Raw genomic sequence first — 19,536 nt, 5'->3', positions numbered from 1 at the left:
TGAATCGAGTGTCCAGCAGTGCACCATAACAAAACTGTAGATCCTTTGCAACTGTAAATTTCAAGAACTTTGAAACTATATACAGTCTCTAAAATGTAAACATCTAAAACTATGTACAGCCTTCATTTTTTCAATTTATTTTACAGCTTCATTGTTTGCCCGCTTCTCTTTTTCATTTGTTTCCATTTTGCAGCTGCCCTGCTGAAAAAGTGCTCTCTGGAAGGGCCTAGTTAAGAACATAAGAAAGTTTACAAACAAGAGGAGACCATTCAGCCCATCTTGCTCGTTTGATCCCAGAATCTCATCAGTTCTGAAATGATCATCAGGCTTGTCAAGTTATGATTATTCAGCGAATTTCGGAATTTAGATTTCACTCTGAATCCACACTCAAAGGAGACACTTGCAACAGGGATGACCATTGCTATTTGCACAAGCTTTTCAATCTCTTATGTAAACTGTTGAAAAGACATAATGAGCATGTGTCATTTGAGACCCATAATCTGTTTCAGCTGTGTAAACTCTGATCTAGCTACCTCTGCACATACAGAAGTGGAGAAGTGTTTCAGTAGACTATCAAACAGAAAACCAGGTGAGAAGATTTGTAAACTTGGTTGCTTTTCTGGAAGGAGAATCCGCCCCTAACCAACACGTCATCAGCAAGCACATAAGGACTACATGTGTTATTTTTCCATGTCACTTCTTTTGTTTCGGCCACTGTCACACGTTGGGAGGCTGAAACGGGAGTCGACCGCTTAGTCTGGAGGAAGGGCTACCCTCAGCCACGGATTCCCTGAGGTTTCCTCGTACATTAGAAATTAAATATGTGAGATGGGGGGTTTTCCTTACCTGAGTGCTGAGTGGTTCATATTTAGTGCGTAGTCAGGTAGCCCTCGGGCACCAAGGGGCGAGGCCTCCGGCCAGATTTATCATTCACTCAGGCCCTGAGCGCCCATCACAGTTCATTAAATCATGTGCAATTGCAATCAATAAATCATTCATTCATTGCGGATTCACTGTGCTGAATCATAGTATCGGCAGGAAAACGTCGCTCAATTTCAACAATTAAGGAGCTCACGTATCTGCTATTCACATTATCAAAAGCTGCCTTCTGAGTGTGGCAATCAAACAGCTTTTTCTCCTTTTAAATTTATTACCTTCAAGGGAGTTAAAGAATTCCTGCTCTGATTCACCAGGATTAACTATTACATGTCTCAGTGCTGCTTTAGTACCATGTACCACTGGCTGTACAGTGGAAAAAACTAAGCTTTCTCTTTGAAAATGCTTGGAGAGAAGAACAATGTGCGTTAAAACATCCATCATTAAATGACAAAGGGACACAAAATTAAACTGTCTTACTTAATTTAGCACACCTTTGGCTTTGTCTGTATCCTGTGTGGGAGGCAGCAATGTGTTCCAGTACATCTCAGGGATTTCAGTGTTCTGCAGACTACTGAAATAGTGCTGTGAATTGACAGCCATCGCACTGCATGTGGCTGGGTAAACTTTAAAGTGGGTTCCTCCAATTGTCTCTGCAACTCGTGCAGCTTATTGCTCCTTACAGCCGAACTACAAAAAAAAAAAAAGAAAATGGACCTTAACCCTCCTATTAGTTTTTGGGTCTATTTGACCCAACTGTAGTTTCCAATTAGCTTAAATGCTATTTTTCATTTCATTTTCTGTATACTATTTTATGACTTTTCCTAAGTTGGGGTCATGAACTTATACACAGAAAACAGAACCTTCGAGATGTTTGTTTGTATACAAATTTTTTCGGGTCACTGTGACCCGTGGCATTTATCTATGTAGATTTTGTGTGCAGGAATAAAACAAACTTCTTTAATTTGTTATTTTATTTTCCAAAATGAGGAGCTCCCAGGTGGACAGTCAAAGAAGTTTTATCACAGCTCCTGGACTAAAAGAGCATAAAAGACTGAAACCTTTGCAAATAAAAACATTTAATCAATTTAAGGCTGTTTTAAATTCGTTTGAAATTGCATCGGGTCTATATGTCCCAAAACACAACAGATGTACCTAAATTCTGAACATAATAGGAGGGTTAAGTCTTAATGGAATTTTGTTACCTGTACTACTGATTTTGCTGCATCACTGGCACTCAGCGAAAGCCTGTGTGTTGTACAGTGCACTCCTGCTAATTCTGAATTGTATTCTTGCCTCGGTTTTTGCACTACTCTCTGGCGGCATCCTGTCATAACTGCAGCTCCATCAGTACACACTGCTACAAGTTTTCTCCCATCTATGCCTTTCTCGCTAAGTAACTTGTTAACTTCTTGAAAAATGGTTTCTGCCTTTCCATCCATGACTTCCACATTACTGTAAAATGTTGTCCAAGGTTTATTGTTTGCTATGTACTGGACATAAGTGATAAGCCTCTTACTATTGCTGATGTCTGTTGACTCATCTAAAATCAAACCAATCACAGGGCTGGGCCTCACTGAATTATCAAGATCCTCCACCAAAGTGCTTGCAATGGCTTCATGCATTTCTGCCAAACCTTTGTCATTCATATATGTGCCATAGCCGCTCCCTTCCTCTGACCTGAAATGTTGAAAGGTTGGGCACTCCATCTGCTTCAAAAACTCGACAAGTGCTGTAAAGACTTTGCTAACTTATTTTCTGCAATAAAATAAGCTGCTTTCAGGAGACCTAACAGCTGTTCATCACTGTGAGACTGAGCACTCTCCATTGCTTTTGCCATTGCCTAACGTGAAGTTTCTACTCTGCGTTTCTTCTTTAAAGCTGTGTTGTGTGTACTGCCACTAGAATGTCTCAATGTAGACGTTTTGTAACAGCGTCTAGTTAAACTCCAGCCATGTGTAAATCTTGAGAAAGTTTGGCTGAAATGTGTCTTTTTTTTTTTTTTTTTTTTTTTTTTTGTCTTTATGCACCGTTTTCATTTAACGGCTCCGACAGACTTTTTTTGCCTGCAGCAGAAGAATCGTCTGCCTCGTCGGTGCAAGGTGCTTTTCTTTTTAACCAGTGCTCCATTTTTTTTTTTTTTTTAAAGTGAAAGTCACTGTTTGCAAAAGAACACCGAGATAGATTGTATTGTCTTTTTTCCCAAAACTGTTTACTTACTGCAGTGTACTGAGTTTCTATAATGCTTAAAGATGTTGGCCCAGAATCACGTATGAGAGAATAAAAATCTAGCGGCATTTAAAATATCTGGTACTACTTTTATTTATTTATTTATTTATTTATTTTATCCAGCACTACTCAGAATGCGGCTCATAGTGCTTTTGTCACTGACACCCAGTTCCTTAGAGATTGTTGTAGCGTTTCAGGCATTCTAAATTGGGTGAAAAATACAGTAGCTTGCAGTCTTAAAATATCTCTGCGAGATTTTCCCGTACTGAAAGTTGTAGATATGCGGGAGCAACTTGGAAAATGTGCAGTTCCCACGAACCCATGCTGAAATTCAGTCCCTGAGCCTATACTATATGTTTTTAAAAATGCATGTTTTTTTAGACTGATCTGTGCTCACAATAAAATAGATGTAGAAAATGATGTACTAAAAACAAACTTGTGTAAAAAAAACATTGTGATGAAAAATTATAGGATAAAAAACATGCTTAACATTACTGTGTTGGACTGATTGTTTCCTGTTGTCATGCGTATTCTGCATCTAATGGCTTTGCGTAGCTTGTCCTGTGAGGCAGTAGTTTAAAATGTCAAAGTCCATCAGTGTCATGTAATTTCCCAGTCCTGTAATCTGACACGTGCAACTCTATTGGTTCATTGGAATTATTTTATCTCCACACTGAATTGAATTTTCAGCTGTACAGTTCATGTGGTGCTGAGACTCACCGCTACACACAGTTTAAACGAAATACAGTACACTCTCGCTATAATGCCCTTCATTATAACAAACCTTTGGCTATAACAAACCTGGCCCCTGGACCCCCCCCCCCCCCCCCCCAAAAAAAAAAGATAATATAAACCTACACTGTCAGCATCCTGGTCTAAACGCACGGGATGCCATCTCCGCAGTGAAGTCGACTCTTTTGTCTTAATAAAAAGAGTGCGCTGTGAAGTCAAAACAAAAATCATTTTATGTTGCTACAAAGCTGGAAACTATATTGATCATTTGAAAAAAAGGAGTAACGCTGGCATATCTCTGTCGTGACGTGAATATAGGTTGTCAAACTTGAGGAACTTTTCATGTCGTGATTTGGAATAAAAACTCAGTTTGGGATTTGGGATGTTGGATTAAGATTTGGTGCACTTTGAAAAGATTCATGTCAGATTGATTTTGAATAAAAGCGCAGCTTCAATTTTGGCTTTTTGCTTTCTGTACTGCGTTTTAATTCTTTAACGAATCAGATAAAGCAAAGGCAGAATACTGCATACATGAGACGAACAGGCACGTGTAATTCTACTTTTTCACAATCTCATCTCATTAATTTACTTCAACAGTTTATCCTTCATTTATTCGCTATAACAAACCTCTCTATAACGAACAAACGGCCTGGACCCCAATAGGGTTGTGTGTAGGGATGAGGTGGGACAGGAAAACCACTTTGGATTAAATGCAGGGTGGTATAAAAATATACTGCATTTACTTACGATACCAGTAACCATTCTTTATATTCCATTCCACTTGGTTACATTTCAGGGATAGCTGCCCACTGTTGCTGGCAGCCACGCCATGTGTGAACTAACCCGAGCATTTACCCCTCACCTCAGCTGGATCCAGTCTATGCATATGTGCACCTGGCCTAATAAATTGTGCTTTTAATATGAGCTCATTTTCAAAGTAATACAATCTTTATTAATTCAACCTTTAACTAAATGTATCCTAATGAGAGGACTCCAAATTAATAAGACATTGTGCATAAACAGTCCATAGTATTTACTTTTAAAGCATGCATCATGTTTTTCAGTAAACTAGATGATCATAGTAGAGGAATGGAAATGTTGTTTTTGTTTTGTATTTGTTTGAAAGGCTTACAATATGAGGCCTTGCCTTAACAGCTGTGCTTTCCATGTTGACATAATGTTTGTTGCTTCTGCATGTAGATGTTTTGCATGAACTGTAGTCTGAAAAGATAGGGGGTGGGTTGACTGTTAACATACTTTGGTACTCTGTGTAGTTTTGCATGTGTATGCAGCTGTATATGTGTATTTTTGCAGCACGCCCCAAGCCTAAACGAGGCCACCGTAAAACTGCTTCTTTTGGCACCATTCTGGATGTTCCCAAGATCTTCATATCAGGTACCAGTGCTAACAACTGGCCTCTGCATCTGGCTGGGTAGCTGGTGTGGCTGGATCAGCAAGGTTTGCTTTGTGCTTGTGCGTGTGCGTGCGTGCGTGTGCGTGCGCGTGTGTGTGTGTGTGTGTGTGTGTTTGCTTTTCACTAGGTTCCTAACCCTTAACCCAAGCAATACCACCAATCCCAAAACCAGATAATTTCTTCACATTGAATGAAACACCTGCCCTGCTAATAGTTGGATTTGTATCACTCCAGGCTGTTATGCCACCACTCTATTATTGCTTGATATCATTTTGCCTGGATTAGGACAATACCATTTCAAATGTATTTCCATTCATTCATCCTGAGCTGTCAACCATTGGCTATGCAATTTTAAAAGTTGTTGTTGTTGTTGTTTGTGGTTGTTGTGGTGGTGGTTGTTGTTGTTGCTGTTGAACTACATAAGGGTGTATGTCAAAAAGATCTGGAGAAAGAAGTACCTCCGCATCTCATAAGCTTTTTTGTTTACATACCTGTTTTTTCGGGTATACTTAAATAAATAAATAAATAAATAAATAAATAAAAGCCTTTGGAACTTTATGTAACTCACCTTGCTTTGCAGCATGCTGCTACTGGTAGCACACTGATAATTCTTGTAGATTTCCATGTGGAAGAGTACATTTTGCATTTAAAGTCAATGTATGTTGTGGATTTCATTTTTGTTATTATGCAAGTAAAATGCTGTAAATTTATATTATAAGATTTTGTATGACAAATACTGCTAACTTTGCTTTTTGCTTTTTGTTTTATTTTGATTAAATATTTTTTTCTGAACCTAAATCTTAATGCACAGTGCATTGTCAGAAAAAATGGTGTGACAGATTAAAGTACCTATGACATACTCTATTTGATGTTTATGGGTCTCATTTTCACTTCATGCAAAAGTTGATGGTGCAATTTGATGAGACAAAAACAAAGGTTCAATTCCCAAATCCCTGTCAATAGGGGGACATCCCTCAAAACAATCTGCTGAGATTGCTTCTAGGAATACAAATTACTGCTTTTGTGAAACAAAGCAAAAGCGATGGCACAAAGCCTCCTTTTTTATTGTTTCTGGAAGCAATTCTAAAATATGCTTTTTTGAAGATTCCAGATAATGATGAAATGATTAAGCACCAGCACTTAAACTCGATTTTTATTTGCATTTATTTTGTTTAGCGTTTTTTTTTTTAATTATTGGGAAGTTAAGTACTGAAATTCAATGTGCTTTATAGGACAACAAATGTAGTCCCACAGTATTGACACAAATATTCATCACCTGACTTGATCGTTTCAATAGGGCACCCGCTCAGTTTGTTTTGGAAACCCTTACATTTTAATTTTGGTGTTATTTTCTAAATAGGCTCCAGATTGAATAACCTGACTCTCTTCATTTGGGTACACTTCATTCAACTTAATATGGTCACATGCTTTTTCTGTATGATAGGCTTGACACTTTGAGATATTGGCTTTATAAACAACTATGTATTTTATGATTCTTTAGAGCAAGTTCAATCATGGATATGGTACAGAACGTAACCAGTTCATCATGGAGGTGGATTCATCAAGCCATTTCCAAGAAAATGACACCAGGGTTAAGTGTCTAGCTCAAATGGATGCAGACATTTGAAAGTCAGTGGGTGTTGCTCAAAACCACCCAATAAAAAGCACCCAGCACAGGTGGTGCTGTGCTCGCGTTGTCCTGATCTATCACAGAATGACCTGGCTATGATTGATCCATTGCAACAATGTCAAACGATGTCATGTGCTCTTTAATGCTTTATTTGGTTGTCAGTAGTGATGAAATCAAGTTTCTGGAAAGATTTGGGTTTCTGCACTTCTTTACTTTAACTCTCTGTGTTCATGTATATTACAGTGTGTCCCCTTGCAATCATTCATTGTACAATTTTGTGAACAGCATGGGCAGCAAAACAGCATGTTTCTATGTACATCGAGTAATGAATCTTTAACATTAAAGACCATCACGTTGACAGATTTTTCTTCCAGTGCCTTCAAGCTTTGAATTATATTGTACAGCATACCACTTTAAAATTGTAACTGCAGTGAACCAAGTGGATATTTTGCTGCAGATCTGAAAAATGATTCCCCTTTTTCTGAGTTAACAATTCTATTGTTTTCTGTGACACGTTTTATTTATATTACTTGGTTTCCTTTTTTTCCTCCTTTGTTCTCTATAATATATATTAGTTCTTAGCCACTGTCCAATATAAATGTAAGGAGCTGTAACTTGAGGCACTGCACTTTAAATTAATTTTAAAGGGGTGTTGAAATTTAACTGCCTGCAGTCAGGTTGAAAACAGTATTTGGTTGCCCTAATGAGCAAAGATTCTTTACTTTTATTGCTACGCAGTACTGCAAACCTCTTTCCCCCCCCCCCGTCCCGTCCCGTCTCACCCCCTTCCCTATTTTTATGCCTCGTTCCTCCAGGGGGTCAGATTTAGATATGTGTATTTCGGCCTGGTTCTGTAGAGCCCAACAAATGCTTGTGCTAGTGGAAATTGAATCTTTCTAAGGCAGGCTTGAGGAATGCACCTCATGGCATTGCCACTGCTTGTGTTATCCCTGCTCTGTGGATAGAGGACTTCAGAGCTGCCAGTCTTGCACCTTTCATGAACAACAAAAACATTGTTGCTATAATGCAGTTCTCCTGTCAAATAGAATGGCTATTACATTAAAGAGAAGAAAAAAGAAAACTAAAATTAGATGTCTGTCTTTTTTTATTTGACAACTGCAAGCAGGTGGACAGTAAGAGAAGATTGCAGTATTCTGTTTAATACATCAATAGCAAGATGGAACTTCTAGGACATTGTTAGGCCTTTTTCCAGAGGAGAATAAATTATGTATTCCCCTCCAGGGCCAGATGGAATGAATCTTAGTTTCTTCTTTTGTTCTAATAAAACAACACAATATCAAGGCAGAAGAGAACGAGCCTTGGAGCTGAGACAGGAGGATGTGTCAACAGTCTTCCTGTGATAACCCCATAGTGTAAGATCCCTTAAATAGTTCTGGCCCCCAAGCAAACAAGCCTGTTCAAACACATGACAGAAAATGGCAGAGGAGAGTGTGGTAGGAGTGGTCAGGGTGGAGGGGATGTGCTGCATGTTGACAGACCAGCGTTTTTTGAGTTAAACTTTGCAGCTGTCTGTCTCTCTTTCTCTCCACACACTTGTCCTCCTATCTGTGTCTCTTCCTCCCTTTCTCTCTGTCTCAGGATTTGTAAAAATGCAGGTCCCTTGGAAACAGTTGCACCCTTGTTGTTTTGGCTCACAGCAGCTCTTAATATTTTGTTCTGTGTTGTGTCTTCTGTTCAGCAAGCAGTGAACAGCAGAGACGGAGATCTGTTCAGGACCTTCCGGGAACTGGGACAGATTCCAGTCAGGTAAGGTGCATTAACCCTGGGGTCATTGCCAAGGCCTGTTGTATAAGTCTCATAGCCATTGTTATATATAACAAGGCCTGCATTGCTAAGGACAATTGGTTTTGACTTGGCTTTATGAAATTGTTTTAACATTGCTCTTCCATTCTCTGTAGAAATATTTGTTATCTCTTTGTGAAAAGATAAAAAGTGTGTTGTGTTAGTGTGTAGTTATTGTCTAAATGTAAATGGTTGTCCAGGTTGCATATTGCAAAGTTTAGCTCTTTTTAGTTTTTGTGTTCTCTTTAACTTTTCTGTGTTGATGAAGGCACATGCAATCTTTTAGAGTGACAGCACTTGTCACATTCAGAAGTTGCCTGAATATCTTGGAATGAAACATCTGTCAAGTAATATTTAGGAGAGGGGAGGAGGGGATGAAAAACCCCAGTGTCTGTCAGTTCTGGATTATGATATGCTGCTAGAAGCTAAAGCATAAACTCCCAGGACAACGTTGAAATATATAGCATTCTTTATCCCCTCCATCATCCTGTTGGCTTTGGGTGTGCCACTCTTGACATTCACAGCGCTATATCGAATTATGTTGTGACCCAGTGGTGGTGTAACTTATCCTGTATTATGAGAACAGTTCAGAGTCACTACCCTGGGATTTAAAAAATCATTTTGACTTGAGACAGCTACTGAAAAGACTCTGTGTACATAATTTACTTTCAACATGGCCTAACCGTGAATTTAACGAATTTGTTGAAATAACAAAGGAGCGCTTTCATGAACAGACACCGCTAGCGTTGGAAACCAAATCGAATTCTAACTGTGATAGTTTATCGTGCAGTAAACAATACTGTCTGGAAACAGCTTTCTCATTTTCAAGCCATTTCATGAAATCAGTTCTACCTCTGGGAACATAGTTGGTATAATATGAAATATTTACAGGTCTCATGGTGCCCTTTTAAAGCTCCAGTACTCGTGTAGAATTCAGAATGTATGTTTTATTGTAAATATGTGTCTTCTGCTTCAGTCTTCAACTGTATTTTTAATAGTAAAAAACAAACGCAAATGACTGGTGGTGCACTCATTCATTTCAAATATAATGTTCAGTTTAAACCCAGAATGTATTAACGTAATACGCTTAAAGTTTTGTATTCTAGTTTTCTTTTCGTTTTTTTCAGGGGAGCAGAAACAGCAGCCGCTCATCCAGTCCCAGTGTGAGGATGATCACACCTTCAGAAAAAGTAGCCAGGAGGTCAGCTGATGACTCTTCAGGTATGATTTTATGGAAAGAAGACTTTATAAGCACTAGTCTACGAGTTCTAAATGATGAATTAAGAGAATTGATCCCAGTGGTGAAGTGATTACCTTTTGATCGCTAATGTGGATTTTAAGGGGGCAGCAGTGTGGAGTAGTGGTTAGGGCTCTGGACTCTTGACCGGAGGGTTGTGGGTTCAATCCCCAGTGGGGGACACTGCTGTTGTACCCTTGAGCAAGGTACTTTACCTAGATTGCTCCAGTAAAAACCCAACTGTATAAATGGGTAATTGTATGTAAAAATAATGTGTTATCTGTATAATGTGAAATAATGTGATATCTTGTAACAATTGTAAGTCGCCCTGGATAAGGGTGTCTGCTAAGAAATAAATAATAATAATAATAATAATAATGATAATAATAAATCCATCAAAAAGCCCACAGGGTTGTTTTTTTGTGTGCATAACCCTGTGTGTACTGTACACCTTGTATGTAACACCCAACTATATCATATATAACACTCACATATTCTCCAAATATTTGGGCAAAATTACAGCTGATCACAGTGGTCTAATACCCTTGTATTCCCTCACACTCCTTACCTACTGTGTATGTTTTGCTTATATGATTGGGCGGTACTGTTCCAATGTCTTTTTAGTCACATTGAACAACTAACTGATTGCAATTTCCCCATCATAACTATCATAGTAGTGTCATGCAATAAAGGTAAACGGTCATTATTTCAGTGTCTTATACCTGTTTATAAAGCATTGGCCACAACCAGTCTGTGTGGCAAGGAGGTGAAACTAAATTCCTAGCTAAACCAACTTTTTTTTTTATACCCACAGATACTAATGGTTCAGATAATCCCATCCCAATGGCGTACCTTACATTGGATCACCAATTGCAGGTACTGGTGTGAATACTTACTAATTAGGTTTTGGCATTAGCTTCTGGAAAATGTTGGGTTTCATTTTGAGTCTGTCTTTTAATTTGAAAGGGGCTGTTTTCTGTGTGCATTCAGCATTGGTTCTGTGTGATTTTTGTCTATTTGTAACAATCCACAAGGGTACAAACAGAGGGTTAAATAGGCTGGTGCATTTGTAGGTTAGCTGCAAGGGGACTTGAAATCAGAGGTAGAACTTGTTTTTGCCTTTGGCCTTTGCTTGAAGAGGATATTCTTCTAGGTTCAAGTTTTTGTACTTCAGCAACTTGGCTGGATTTCATTGCACAAATATGTTTTCAAGGACACTGAAATTTGAGCATATTAATTTAATTAGGCTTGGATTACTTCTTGTTGCAAATAGAGAAAATGATTCTATATAAAGTGTGGAATGCGCATATAAGTCTATTTTGGCAAAGCTGGTGAGACATTTCGATTTTGATTTTAGAATTTATTTTTAAAAGCTTAAGATGATTTTGATTGCTGGTATAAATATATGTGCATTGCGGTCGAGTGCATCCTGTGCTGCTGTATCAATTAATGACCACATGTGTTTTATTTTCAGCCACTTGCTCCTTGTCCAAACTCCAAAGAATCCATGGCAGTATTTGAACAACATTGTAAAATGGCACAGGAATACCTGAAAGTCCAAACAGAAATTGCATTGCTGCTACAGAGAAAGTAAGTTTTTAACAATGGATACTTGAATAAGATGAATGCCTTGTTCTCACTGGAGCATCTGTTGCACCACTTCACTGTGAGACATGTTTTTTGTAAGCAGTGGATCTGAGTTGGGTCAAATGGGCAGCAAATGTGTAAAAGGGTCCGGTATCTGCTTACAATGGTGTTGATGGAGATGGAAGGTTTATTTACAATATTAAGGAATGTCAAGACAGCTGTTGCTAGGGTACCAACAGTAATAGTTCCTAGCACGGTATCTCTTCCCAAAACAAAACACTTTTAAAAAACCATTAAGAAACAAAAGGTTACTTTTCACAGTTCTAATATTGGCTATCCACCTAATATGGAGTCCCGCAGCAGGAACACTGAGCTACCTAACTAAGCTATACATTGGGTTTCTTTGACAACTCGATAATTATATCTTATTCATAACCGTGCAAATGAGTGATTTAGTTTAGTTTTAGTTAGAGCACAGGAATTCACACTGACGCAGGCTCAGTTTCACACACCCACAGCGGTTTGAGTTGGTTGTGGAACTGTGATGGACCTAGGACAGAGATGCCAACGGCTACGATTTGGCCGCAGCAGCTATTATTTTGGAGGTTCTGCTACGGCGCTACGCGAAGGGGTATAATACTATGATTATTTATTAAATAAATAAATAAATAAATGATGTATACTCCCTGGACGTTTATGAAATATTATTTCAATACCATGTGTGTTTTCCTGTTTTCATTTATTTAATGAATTAATGGTTCTTAAATAATACTGTATTTCACTAACAGTTTATTGTGGCATTTTAATTGACGTACTAAAAGCTCTGAGCCAGGTTGCTTAGTAACCAGTTTAGGGGTCCTTCAGAAACTGCCTAAGTGTCGCCTTGCTTGCTTTTAATCTGGGTTTAAGTAATTTTAGTAGAGAACATTGAACTTTACCAACACAACTTGAAATTCTACCTTAACCAGAAAAAAAACAAAACGCTTGTTTCACGGTTTAGCTAATGATGTTGAACTAGCTTGGTTGCCTTACTTTGCAATGAAGTCGTTCACACTTTCAATTTTTTCAGCGCTGTCAATTGATTGCAGGTGCAACTCTACTGCCCGATTTTTGTCAACCTGCAGCTGCATTTTCAATGCCTGTCGGGTCTTTGATAGTTGAATTTTCATCCCCGTGACTTAACACAATATTTCCACCTTCCTCCTTGATTTTGAACAAATTTACCGTGTGCTCCGTGATTTTTAGTACAACTTTCCGTGACAAAATCCCAGCCTTATTTATCAGTTATTAAAATAGTAATCAATAATCAAACAAAAAACATCACTCTCCTCCATCTAAAAGATCGAGATTGGCTTATATATCGAGAGGAATTTACCACAGAATGATTATGAATTAAAAGAAGTGGAGTGTCTCAATCTCACAGCTGCTGTGAATACTGCCGGACAGACTTCTCTGTGAAACATGGTGGGTGTCATGACTGTGTCACTCACATAGGTACGAAGAAACACCAGCCAATAAGCACAATTTGACACTCCCCAATACTGTCTGTTTGTGCAAATGGTTTTGAGGTTTAACTCGTTTTTAAATAATGAATTCATTATTGGGTACTACACACCTTTTTGTGTTTTGATAGTTGCAGAGTAGTAAAAATGTAAATAAAAAACTATGCTAAATCTTTCTCGAGGTGTTGTTATTTTGATAAAGTTTTGAGGTTGAATATTTTAGTCCAGGTGTGGTAGCACTTGCTTTTCATTACTAATATATAATCCAGAATAAATAGAATTCCAAATTTTAAAAATATATATATATATATTTTTATTGGGGTTGTTAATTTCTAAATGCCTTGTGTTTACAATTACCAAAATGATAGATTGAACAGTAAAAATTAGGTCATTGGCTTGCCAGACCCTAGAGCCTTTTAATTTCTAGGGCTATCAAGCCCCTGGCCTTACAAAAAAAAAAAGAAAAATTCCGCTACTATACGCTACTGTATTTCCGCTACTATTTTCTACTTTCATAAGTTGGCATCTCTGCTAGGAATTAATCATCAGCTATTCTGACGGTGTCAAAAAACGTGTTTTCTCCTTGAATGTTTCCAGGAATGAGCTAATAGCTGAACTGGACCAGGATGAAAAAGATCAGCAGAACACGTCACGCCTGGTACAAGAACACAAAAAACTACTGGATGAAAACAAGAGTCTTTCCACGTATTTCCATCAGTGCAAGAAACAGCTGGAGCTCATCAGAGCCCAGCAGCCGAAGAGACAGGGCACATCATGATGCCCGGGACGAGGCCTTCGCTGTCCCAGAGTCATTCAGCAGATAAATGGACTGCTCTGCTTTTATAAACTACCTTTTACAAGTGACTTGTTTTAAGGTTGATTGGTGTGTTCTGGAAACCTATACATCTGCAACAGCTTTTCACTTATTTTAATGAACTATTCAACAAGGGGTTAAAAAACATTGTTTGTATGTTTGTGACCGGGGTCATCCAAAAATGTTTATTGAACTGTAAGAGACCAATGAGCTACTGTGTGTAAGCTTGCTGCATATGCAGTAACTGGGCTGGGGGATGAAAGCAAGTTCACCAATGCAGCTGGGTTTCTTTTTTATATTATTATTATTGGTATTATTACTTTTTTGTTGTACATTTGGAAATGGAGTAGGCGTTGACAGAAAATCCGTATTTCATATTCCCATTTAGACAAAGTGCAAGTTTGTGTGCAGACCACCAGATGGTGTTATAGAAATATCATATTGGAAAATTTGCAATAACTTATTTGAATATTCATGTTTTCTGTCCGCCCCTTGGTACAACTAATAGGGTGTATATTTATTACTTATTTTAAAGTAGTTGGTTTTCACAGCTTTATTGTTATTCTGATTATTTCCTAAATGTCCGGTTGAAAATTGTTTAGCCTGAGTTTTCCATGCATTTATTTTATGAAAATCAAACAAAATGCATAGATTAAAAGAAAAAATAGTAATAATGACATGCACGACCTGCTGCTACTAGTTAATCTGTTTTGTGGAAAAGAAAGTGGTTCCAGAAGTGTTACACTTTTAGGGGTGGAACATGACACACTGGCAGTGTTTAAAGAGGTAGAACAGTGTATCCACACACTGAACGTCATTGGGGGGCTAGAGGGTTTTTGCACAGATTCAGTGTGAAAAGATGGTTACAGATTTTAGGTTATCTGAAAATGTCAAAGTACCCACATGCTGCCTTACAGTTTTAAATGAATGAAGAAGTGCAGTTAGTTTGTGCCTCAAATTTAGAACATGATAGTCTGACTCCCTATTTGGAGCAGCGCAAACCTAAATTCAAAGGAAATGGAAGGTTTTTTTGTTTTTTTTTTAAAGCTATGTTTCAGAATTGATTCCAAGTTGTTGAAAACGATTCAACATAATCCTACTTCAAACAGGAATTTCCTCCGAGCAATTATAGGTCAGCTTAGAAACCAAAAACTCAAACTCTTTATACCAGAAGTGCTTGTACATGTGGGTCATAATTTGAAATGGAAACTTGACATTACCATTAACCAGCTAAGCAAATGTGAGTTTTAGAATGTCTTTGAAACGTGCTAAAACAATGGCCCTTTTTTATGGGTTTTTCAGTAACGTAAAGTGCCAAATTCTGTTAATAAAACGTTGCTATGGCTAGACTTCTAACTGTCAGCAGGAGGTCAAATCAGGATAATACTGCAAAGTAATGATGTCATTATTTATTTTTTTAATTCTACTTGGGTCACCTGTATTCAGTAAATGCACACACATGAGAAACTGCACCCTGATAAAGTTAGGAGCACGAGGCCTGCCTTTTTATTCAAATACTGTAACTGTAAACATACTGTAACTTGTATTCAATTCAACGTTCAGCAATATTTACCAAGCTTTACATTTTTTTTTTTTTTTTTTTTTTAAATCGAAGCATTTTGTTTATGTTGTACTTTATAATAATCTGGGTCGCAGAGGTGGGTTGTTTTTCTAGATTTGTCTGGTTTGCATGTGTTTTCAGCACCTGTCATGGATTTGGTTGTATATGTTGTCAGTACATTCTGTGTAAAATATGGCATAACTGACGTATTTCATGTTTCAAGCTGTAAGCTATGTGGTTTGGACCACAAATGCTTTTTTTTTTTTTTAGGTTTTAATGAGTTCAGTTTTAAATCTGTTTACTATGTACATAAAATGATTAAAATCATTGATTTCTTAAGATATGGGGATGAAAATGGTGACACTGTACAACAAAGGAACTATTATGAAATCAAATAAATAAATAAAACAAAGCTGCAAGATTATTTGTGTATTTAATGTAAACCAACCTAACAGTAATTGCTGTCATATTCCACAAACATTTTTGTGAAAAAAATATCCGCTGTGTCAGGAATTATTAAAAGAATCAGTCTGAAGGTGCAGTATGCATGTTACACGTTTACTTGTATCCTCAGAAAAGCTAATCCAATTATGATGACATTTAGTGCAATAATTTATTCCACATAAATCCAAATGTATAAATCACTTCAAGTACAAAATGTAACCATTACCGTATGGGTATTTACCTCCTGAAACCTGAATATTGTATACCAAAGCGGCTCGGCAAGCCTGTGACGTAGTCATGGCCCGTCCCCGAGGGTGCAAAAGGACTGCGCTCCGAGATCTCTCTGCCATTTTTCCTTTCAAGACTGACCTGATCAAAGAGCCTGGTTCAGATAATACTTTTTGCTTCTGACTATAATTTTTCGCAAACTATTGTGTTTTACACAAAATGTATGCGATATTACATTAACGCTGTAATAGTTTTACTATTGATGCGTATTGTTCACTACAGCCTTTTGCTTGTTAAGTCCCGCTGCGACCTTGTGCCCCACGTGAAGCCAGCGGCTTGAGTTGCTCCTTCCCAGGGATCCAGCAACATAAGTCTTATGTCTTTGTGTTCTCCCCCAAGGCTGCATAGCTCCGGCTGGAGTTATTTTATTTCTCTTTTTGGCTTTTAGCTAAAATACGAGATGTTTTGATATTTCTGTAAGTGTTTTATGTAGTGAAAGATTTCTCTTGTGTGTTTTTCTGTTTTTTACAGAGACTACACACACTCAAGCAAGAGCAGCTGCTGGGATCAGCAGCACTATGCAGAACCAAGATACTCGCTTTGGTTGTGGTTGCTTGCAATCTCATCCACAGTATCTAGATTCAGTTTTGATGACAGCTTTTAGCGTCACCGTTACGAAGGCTGTTAGTACCATCCTAACAAGCAGGCTTCCCTCAGTCCTGCTTGGTCAATGTCTAAAGCAGGTTGAGGCAACAACTGTATACTGTACACTGCATTGCTTGCTTCTTGCATGATGCCCAGGTTCTATCCCTGTGATACATGCAAGGCGAGTCTGTGTATGGAGGACAAGTCCGGCAGATGCTCTTCCTGCCTGGGGCCAGAGCATGCCAAGGAGGCACTGGCTAATCGCAGCTTCTGCAAGTTTTGTGCACATTTCTCTAAGCGCATGCTGGAGAAACGTCTCTCCCGCAGCTCTACAGAGTGCTCTGCGTCCCTCACTCCTGCTCAGCGCTCTTACCCATCACCCTACGTTCGAGAGGTGGCTGCGTCCTCACCCCATGGCTCTGTGCCAAGGGAGACCGGATGACGCAGCTGGGAAAGTAGCCCAGGCAGAAAACCGTCCTCACGATCTTCCTCATACTCCTCTGCTTCTCCTTCCCCTCCCCTGTGGAAGAAAAAGATTCACGATTCCAAACAAGCGGCAGACTCTGAGCAAATGGGAAAGCTCTAGGCAGCTGTTTCCCACCAAGGAACTGTTCTTGCGGAATTACTGTGGGAATATTTGGCACCGCCTGTCCTCTTGAGTGCAGTGGCCACAAGAGGACATACTGTCCATTGCCGCTACTGAGGAGGTGGGCGAACAGTTCCTGTCTGAGGATGTAGTCTGACAGCGCATCTCCTGCAGTTAAGCTCTCCCTGTTGACAGAGCTTCTACTGCTGAGGCCACTGCGATTTTGCAAGTGCCCAGGCCTACAGAAGGTGAAACAAGGCAGTCGATTTTCGATGATGAGCGTACCGCCTCTCCCGTATCCCCCCAGTTCACCTGGATTTTCTTTTTGAAATCCAGTCTTTCTGGGATCGTGCAGCAACAGCTCCTGTTGTTTCCCGGTCAGTGGACTTCCTATACACAGGGTGCATGCTGCAGAGAAGCTGGGCCTGACCCATTTTTTGCCGGTTGAGACTCTTATTGTCACCTTGGTCAAATGCACCTAATTTAGTGCTCCTGTCCAAGGACACTACCTGCCCCAACAAACAGTGCCGGGTCTCTGAGGTGATCCTCAAGTGAGCCTATTCAGGCAGTGCATTTGCTGCATGGCTGGGCAACTATAACTGCATCCTGGTAGCCTACCAGTCCCATTTGCTGAGGTCCCTTTATGAGAGGCACAGGCCTGCACCACAACAGTTGGATGAGCTGCACCAGGTTAACAAGAAACTGCTCCCATTGACGGACAGGCTGTGGGTAGGAACTTGGCTGCGCTGGTAGCTGCACGAAGGTGGTGAGCCTCACCTGGGAGAGGTTTGGGAGAGCACAGATAGACCTCTTTGCCTGCTAGGAATCAACCCATAGTCCCCTCTGGTTCTCCATAATAGGAGATGGGGACCCGCTGGTGATAGATGCCTTGGCACACCAGTGGCCGGGACAACTGTTATATGCCTTCCCACCACTCGCCCTGTTCCTGCTGTGTCTGGAGAAAATCAGGCAGGACCGGCCAATGTGAGCCAAGTAGGCACTTGTTGGCCTAGGAGACTAGTTTACAACCCTGATGCAGCTCCTGAGCGGCCAGCTGTGGAAACTGCCCAAGCTCTGTGACCTGCTCAGTCAGGAACAGGGGATCTTATGACATCCCGACCCATCAAGCCTGGAGCTCTGGTACTGGCCCCTGAATGGCTGTATTTGAACCATTTGTGTTCCAACAGGGTTATTCACACCCTGCAGAATGCCAGAGCACCGTCCACGCGTTTCCAGTACATGTACAAGTGGGGTGTTTTCCAGACGTGGTGTCTGCCTCGTGGGTTCGACCCCACGACCTGTCCCATGAGCTCCATACGCTCTGCCCAGTGCTGGCTCTAGCGTACTACATTGACGGGTCGAAAAGTTGGAGGCAGTCCAAACAATTTTTTGTCTGCTATAGGGTGAAGACCCATGGTCAAGCCCTGTCTAAGCAGCGGCTATCCAAGTGGGTAGCAGACACAGTCAGGACTGCCTATGAGCTGGTCAGCTTGTCCCGTCTAGAAAAGCTCACTGCCCATTCCACCAGGGGCATGGCAGCTTCATGGGCTTTGTTCCAGGGTGCATCTGTCAAGCAATGCAGTGGTGTGGGCTACTCCACATACCTTTACTAAGTTCTACAGACTGAATGTCATGGATCCTCAAAACCCTGGTTTTGGAACTAGAGTGTTAAGGGTGGCTTCCCAGTCGACCCTTACAACACAGGCATTGAAATGAGTTTTCCCTCAATTTTTTCACCCTAGCTGCTTGTTACTGGGGTTTCTTATGGTAACGAAAAAGGCAGCCTCTCGGCTTAGCCTTGTAGCATTCCATTCGTTCTGCAATCTTGCCCTTGCGACGGCTTTGGTACACTCACCCATATGGTAATGGTTACATTTCGTACTTGAAAGGGAACGTTCGGTTATTATCATAACCGTGGTTCCCTGAAATAAAAATGTAACTATGAAAGTTCAAAGGTCGCTGCATCCATGATTGCAGCAGGCTTGAAGGAAAAATGATGCTGAGATCTGTGGTCCTTTCCTCGAGGGCGGGCCATGACTGAGTCACAGACTCATGTGAGCAGCATAGTGTATTGCAGTGAAGGCATGTGAGCAGCATAATGTATTGCAGTGAAGGCATGTGAGCAGCATAGTGTATTGCAGTGAAGGCATGTGAGCAGCATAGTGTATTGCAGTGAAGGCATGTGAGCAGCATAGTGTATTGCAGTGAAGGCATGTGAGCAGCATAGTGTATTGCAGTGAAGGCATGT

General features: G+C 39.9%; 1 protein-coding gene across 4 annotated transcripts in view; it reads left to right on the top strand.

The window, feature by feature from the left end:
- The window catches only part of LOC117402843 (mitogen-activated protein kinase kinase kinase 7-like), a 43,862-nt gene extending 28,065 nt beyond the window's left edge, over nucleotides 1-15,797 (top strand). For 2 of the 4 annotated variants that reach the window (XM_059023559.1, XM_034921388.2), the window contains 6 exons: nucleotides 5,152-5,232; nucleotides 8,581-8,648; nucleotides 9,812-9,905; nucleotides 10,736-10,797; nucleotides 11,396-11,511; nucleotides 13,608-15,797. In XM_059023559.1, the coding sequence (XP_058879542.1) occupies nucleotides 5,152-5,232; nucleotides 8,581-8,648; nucleotides 9,812-9,905; nucleotides 10,736-10,797; nucleotides 11,396-11,511; nucleotides 13,608-13,788 (602 nt within the window). In that variant the 3' untranslated portion in view covers nucleotides 13,789-15,797. The remainder of the gene's footprint in view (nucleotides 1-5,151; nucleotides 5,233-8,580; nucleotides 8,649-9,811; nucleotides 9,906-10,735; nucleotides 10,798-11,395; nucleotides 11,512-13,607) is intronic. The other 2 variants (XM_059023560.1, XM_059023561.1) reach the window with 1 other exon arrangement.
- Nucleotides 15,798-19,536: the final 3,739 nt, after the last annotated feature.

Source organism: Acipenser ruthenus, chromosome 5 (assembly GCF_902713425.1).
Source record: "Acipenser ruthenus chromosome 5, fAciRut3.2 maternal haplotype, whole genome shotgun sequence".
Classification (NCBI taxonomy): domain Eukaryota; kingdom Metazoa; phylum Chordata; class Actinopteri; order Acipenseriformes; family Acipenseridae; genus Acipenser; species Acipenser ruthenus.
Note: the sequence above shows the minus strand (reverse complement) of the source record. Positions and strands in the feature narration are given on the sequence as shown.